Raw genomic sequence first — 6,630 nt, 5'->3', positions numbered from 1 at the left:
TAGACTACATTTCTGCGTCAACTGAGCATATGTATGTGCCAATAGTCCTGCCAACTAAACATCAATGTGTGTGCAACTAGACTACATTGCCGCGCCAACCGAGCATATATGTGTGTAACTAGTCCTGCCAACTAAACATCAATGTGTGTGCAACTAGACTACATTGCCGCGCCAACCGAGCATATATGTGCGTAACTAGTCATGTCAACTAAATATCAAATGTGTGTGCAACTAGACTATTGCCGCGTCAATTGCGCATATGTGTGTGCAATTAGTGTCCTGCCAACTAAATATCCATATGTGTGCAACTAGACTAAATTACAAGTCAACTGAACATATACGTGTGCAACTAGTCCTTCTGGCAACTAAACATCAATGTGTGTGCAACTAGACTACATTATAAGCCAGCTGAACAGCAATGTGTGCAACTAGACTACATTATAAGCCTACTAAATATCAATGTGTGTGCAACTAGACTAAATTACAAGCCAACTGATTTTAAAAAAGTTGCACCATTGTAGTACTAAAATTGCACAATGCAGTACTTTAGTTGCACCATATAGCAACAAAATTAGTATCAAAAATTTCATCGAAATATATCCATACATGGTCTAGTTTTAAAGATCTCGTCGCGATGAATCCAACGGTGAAAACGGAACTGAATTCTGACGTGTGGTTTAAAAGATATGGCTTTAAAAGAATTTGAAATGCCGAAATAAAAATGCGTGAATTTGTTTTATCTAACTGATGAGAGTAGTGTGAACACATTTAATGCCAGCACCCACATGCGCTACGAGATAAAAAAATACACATGCATGTGTGTGGCAGACGCGATCGCTCGGGAACGCCAAATAGCGCGCGACCACTTTTTAGATTTTGAAACGGATTAATAACTAACTTATAATATTCTTCCTGTCAAAAAAATTATAATAATATCTCTTTTGAGGAAAACTTATAGTAATCTTGTTAGCACACCGAAACGTACTACTACTTGAGACGGAATCATAGTTTTCTTTGGAGCGAAGCAAAGTCCCAGACAACAAAGCCACCCAACCCGATCACTCATCCACGTGTCTGGACGGACGGCCGAGATTCTCCTCGCGGTGGAGCAGGTGGATTCCAGGCAGGGCTCGACGCGCACACGGCACAGCCCAGCCCCTCCCCCACCATCGTCTCCACCTCCTCCTTGCTCTGGCCGTCTCCAGTTAGATTAGATCGAACCCCCACGCGGCCACGCGCCAGTCGCGTCCTCCACTCGATTAACCACATGTCGATGCTGGAAGCCTTCTTCGGCAAGGGCGGCGCCGCCGCCGGCGGCGGCTTCCGCGCCGCCAAGTGGTACGCTTTCTTCCTTCTCTGGGAGCCTAGTTCTTGGTCTCTGCTCTGATTTCGATCCGATTGGATTATTTTCCTGATCTGATTGGCGGGGGGTGATAAAACGCAGCAAGACGCTGCTCAAGCTGTCCATCCCGCGGATAAAGCTGCTGCGGAACCGCCGGGAGCTGCAGCTGCGCCAGATGCGCCGGGACATCGCCAAGCTCCTCGAGGCCGGCCAGGAAGCCACCGCCAGAATCAGGGTACGCTTACTGTGGGCTTGCTTATGGGGCGGCAGAGTGGGATTAGGTTCTTGGACTTTGGGGGTGGGGACTGATGATTAATTGCTTCTTCTCCGTGGTCGCAGGTGGAGCACATCATCCGGGAGGAGAACATGATGGCGGCGCAGGAGATCCTGGAGCTCTTCTGCGAGCTCGTCGCCGTTCGCCTGCCCATCATTGAGGCCCAAAAGTTTGTCACCTGTCCTGTCCTCTTCTTATTCAGTAACCATATGTGCTAAGCGTTTGTTGATTACTCTGTGTCAGATCTTTATTTTCCTGTATGTATAGTGAGACGATGTACTGTAGTCATTGGGTCTCCATCTGTCTAGACTAGAAGGAATTCCCTGGGTGGAGGCACCCACTAAATTATCCTTCATATGTCCTTAATCAATTTGCTGTTGCAAGTGTATCCTCTCAAATGTGGTTGTTCTACGGTTTTCATAGGCTGGAAGCTAAATTGGTTGTCCCAACCTGTTAAATTTCTTTCCTGCTTCAGGGAATGCCCTATATAGATCTCAAAGAGGCAATATCCAGCATCTCTTTTGCTGCTCCTAGGTGTTCAGATTTGCCTGAACTGATGCAAGTCCAAATGATGTTTGTGACTAAATAATGACTTTTTTGTTCTTGGCATACTGAACTTATAGCTCTCTCTAGTCCCAGAGTTCGCCCAAGTCTGTTGTTAGTGGCTTAGTGCTCAGTTGCTTTTGCAGTTGAATGATGGATGTGGCATGTGATGAATGTCATTGCTATTCAATTTAAAACCTGACTTTCTTCCCAAAAAAAAGTGCATGTGCCCATTTGTTTGAAAATGTAATGAAATGCATAATTTTAGTTTGTCTCTGTACCAGATTATGTCAGATCTTTGTTTTTATGTAAATAGCGAGACTGATGCATATCCGGTGGCCCGTAAGCATCAGACTGTTGCCTCCTTTTGACCTTCTCCAAACCGAAGGAAAGACCTGGTTTTATATGCATACTGCTGTTTGTGCAGTGTAGTTCTTTGGGTCTCCATCTGTCTAGACTGAATTCCCTGGGTGGAGGCACACAAATAAATTATCCTTCTTATATCCTTAATCAATTTGTTGGTGAAGTGTATCCTCTCAAATGTGGTGATTATACAGTTTTCACAGGCTTGCAGCTAAATTGGTTGTCCTAACCTGTTAAATTTCCTTTCCTGCTTCAGGGAATGCCCTATAGATCTCAAAGAGGCAATATCCAGCATCTGTTTTGCTGCTCCTAGGTGTTCAGATTTGCCTGAACTGATGCAAGTCCAAATGATGTTTGCGACTAAATATGGGAAAGAATTTGCTGCTGCAGCTGCAGAGCTTATGCCGGATTCTGGGGTCAACCGGCAGGTCATATGCCAACTTCCATGATAAAATGTACAATCTATTTATGTTACTTAACCATTAGAATGATGCTGATACGATTCGAATCAATACCTATGCAGATAATTGAACTACTTTCAATCCGTCCTCCTCCAGTAGATATAAAGATGAAACTGCTGAAGGAGATTGCTGAGGAGCATGAGATCGACTGGGATCCATCAGCAACAGAGACGGAATATCTTAAACCCCATGAAGATCTATTGGTTAGTGTTTACATACAAGAAACTGTGGTTGCTTCGTTATTTTGAATCTCACCTTGTGACATGTTCCCTTTCACTAGAATGGACCAACCTACTTCAGTGGTTCAACGCTGCCACTTCCAAAGGAGAAACACGTGGAACCAGTAGCTGCAAGTGCCACTGACGAACCTGGTGAAGATTATGAATCTGATGGCGGCTTTGACTCACTGGATTTGCCTGAAGTCCCAAAAGCAGCAATTCGTCCAGCTTCTGGTACTCAATCAACCCCAGATATTGGTCCACATGTGCAAAGCTCACAGTCGTCTGCTCATGATTTCTCAAACCCACCTGACTTGGAAGAGAATCCAACAGCTGATGCTGCTTTCTGTAATTATCTGAAAAGTTCAGAACCCCCAGTTTCTCCACAATTTGCTCAGCCAAGGATGCCAGCTTTACCAGATGAAAAGAAGCAATTTGTTCCTTTTGTCTCTCCCCCACCATTTGCTTCTGCTGCTTCTTCTATGGAGAGAAGTGACTCGATTCCCTTAAATTCTCCTCCAGTGAAGCCAACAGAGCAAGAATTCTTCACAAGGCCAGTTGATGAAGTGACTGCTCCCCAAACACCCAAAGATTTGAACATGTTCTCGAATCGTCCAGAACAGGTGCATTCGATCTCCCCTATAGAGAGCGGGGAAAATATTGATATGGATGGTGTGGTTTCAGCTGCCCAAACAGCTGCTGATTCAGCAGAGCGAGCTGCATCAGCAGCACGTGCTGCTGCAAACCTTGCGAAACTGTGCATTGCCGATCTAAAGAAGAACACTAGGGTTTATGAGAGCCACAGTGATGATAGCCAAAAGGAAAGTCATCATCAAACTGAGGTGACGCAGAAACCGGTATTTGATCATCAGGACTCTTTTTCCAATGACTTTGAGGGTTATGCGCCATCTCATGTGCCTCAGAGATCAACATCGTTGGAGGACGATCCATTCAACTACCCCAACCTCTTCTCATCGAAGCCTTGAGTTCAGTTATCTGCAAATTAGTCGTTGAGCCTGATTTGAAGTCATTGGGGCCACATTGTTTGTGAAGCCTTGTTTGGTCCCCCAAGTGTTTGGGTATTTCTTGGAGAATTCTGTGTATGCTGAGTTGATACAGAAAAAGAAGGGTGCAGCGGTTTTACCAGCATTGCCTTTGTTTATAATGTGTGAATTGTAAATGCGTGGATGTTGTATGACATTTGAAACTTGAAACCTGTAGAGGAAAGAACAATCTGAACTCATCTAGTTAGATGTTCTTTAGATAAATATATTTTCCACTTCTAATGATTATCATGATCTGAGTCTGGTGTAACTTTATCTGGTAACTATTTCTTTCATTTTATTGCAATTTTAGTCATACTCGTGCTTTACTAGCGTTTTTCGAGGAAAATACAGATGATGATCAAGTTTGTTTTCCTGCAATATCTCACTCACCTTGGGATGATTGATTGGAAGGGAACTGAAAATGGTTCAGATGTTCTAATATCTCACCTTGGCTGGATCATCCGGTTAGGAACAGTTATAATAATAAACAGGGTTTCTTGTTAGAGCATCTGCAACAGCCGCGCTATATAAGCGCCGCGCTGAAATATTAGTGTTTTTTATGTGCGCGCTACCGCTCCGGGCGCTCCAGCGCGCGGCATATCTAGTTCAGTGCGCGGGCCGAAACGCCATGGCGCGCCGCTTATTTGCTGCGCCCGCTCCCGCGCGCTGGACTCTCAAACGCTTCCTCCGTCTCCCTCTAGTCACCGCCGCCCGTTGCGCGCGGCAGTCCTCCGACGACAGCGCCCGGCCGCTCACTGCCGCTTGGCGCCCGCAAGGTGTTCGACAAAACGCCCGCAAGGTATGTATTGCTCAAACTTCACAGTTTTTACATGAATTTGGTGCATGTTGATTATAGTTTTTATAGCCTAGTTTATATTGAACATTGTAGATGAGTTCGTCATATAATTTTTCCGAAGAAGAATTTGATATGGAAGAGGAGGAGGATCTTGCAATGATCCTAGCTATGCACATCAATAAAAAACCGAAGCACGGTGGTTCGGTTTTGGGTCGGCAAAAAATTTGGAGGGATAGGATCGATGCCCACAACAGATTGATGATGCACTATTTTGTGAAGAATCCCACATACCCGGAGTCGTACTTTCGTCGCCGGTTTAGGATGAGCACCGAGTTGTTCAGGCGCATTGTAGAGAAACTAGCGAGCCATGACCGGTTTTTTCAGCAAAGGAGGAATGCCGCCGGAGAGCTCGGGCATAGCACCTTTCAGAAGGTGACAGCTGCTTTGCGTATGTTGACATACTGTATTCCGGCTGATCTAGTTGATGATCACTTGTCCATGGGTGAGAGCCAAGCCATCATGTGTGTCAAGCGCTTTGCAGTCGGAATTGTGCAAGTGTTTGACGAGGAGTATTTGAGATCTCCCAATGCTGAAGACGCTGCAAGGCTATTGGAGATGAACAAAGCTCGCGGCTTCTCATGTATGCTTGGCTCAATAGATTGCATGCACTGGAGTTGGAAGAATTGTTCAAAGGCATGGCATGGGCAATTCCACGGCCAAAAAAAGGATTACACTATAATCCTTGAAGCGGTGGCCGATCAAGAGACTTGGATTTGGCATGCCTTTTTTTTGGAATGCATGGATCTTTGAATGACATCAACGTTGTCAACCAGTCACCACTGATGAATAAGATTGCAAATGGTGAACTGCCACCAGTGCAATTTGTAGCAAATGGTCGTACATACAACTATGGCTACTATCTTGCGGATGGCATCTACCCAAAGTGGCAAACATTTGTGAAGCTGTTGAAAAAACCGGAAGGTAAGAAAAATCTTGATTTCCACAATGCTCAAACGGTGGCCAGAAAAGATGTGGAGAGAGCTTTTGGGATTTTGCTAGCCCAATTTGCTATTGTGACAGGACCGGCTAGATTTTGGGATCAAAAGATACTTTGGTAAATCATGTACGCTTGTGTGATCATGCACAACATGATCATCGAGAATGAGCGTGGTCAAGATGTAGACTACTCTCAGTATGAGCTCTTGGGACATACCGTGTGAGTGCGGCGGAGGGCTAAAAGGGTGACCCGTTTTGTTGCCTCCTATCATGCCATTCAACATCCCTGAAAGTGCGTTATATCGACTAGAGGGAGGGTGAATAGGCGATTTTTATGAAAGTCTTCAAAACGTGGAAGTTTCGAAGACAAACGATAGAAATAAACCTATTACCATGCAGCGGAAGGTAGACTACACTAGGCAAGCCATAGTCAAGTATTCAATGAAGTGAAAGCACAATGACTAATAGCAGCTAGGTAGTAAGGATCAGGTAGGAAGATATTATGAAGCCAATCAGATCAAGCAGTCACTCAGTGAAGACAAAGGATAATGCAATCATACAACGACTTCACAAGGACCAACAGTAAGTAAA

At 44.8% G+C, this 6,630-nt stretch overlaps 1 protein-coding gene across 1 annotated transcript; it reads left to right on the top strand.

The window, feature by feature from the left end:
• The first annotated feature begins 1,111 nt into the window (after nucleotides 1-1,111).
• Nucleotides 1,112-4,493, top strand: LOC123063291 (IST1 homolog). Its single transcript, XM_044487031.1, has 6 exons — nucleotides 1,112-1,338; nucleotides 1,445-1,577; nucleotides 1,682-1,785; nucleotides 2,779-2,950; nucleotides 3,046-3,186; nucleotides 3,264-4,493. The coding sequence occupies exons 1-6, from the start codon at nucleotides 1,268-1,270 to the stop codon at nucleotides 4,185-4,187; spliced, it is 1,545 nt and encodes a 514-aa protein (XP_044342966.1). The 5' UTR covers nucleotides 1,112-1,267; the 3' UTR covers nucleotides 4,188-4,493.
• The last annotated feature ends 2,137 nt before the right edge of the window (nucleotides 4,494-6,630 follow it).

Source organism: Triticum aestivum, chromosome 3A (assembly GCF_018294505.1).
Source record: "Triticum aestivum cultivar Chinese Spring chromosome 3A, IWGSC CS RefSeq v2.1, whole genome shotgun sequence".
NCBI lineage: Eukaryota > Viridiplantae > Streptophyta > Magnoliopsida > Poales > Poaceae > Triticum > Triticum aestivum.
Note: the sequence above shows the minus strand (reverse complement) of the source record. Positions and strands in the feature narration are given on the sequence as shown.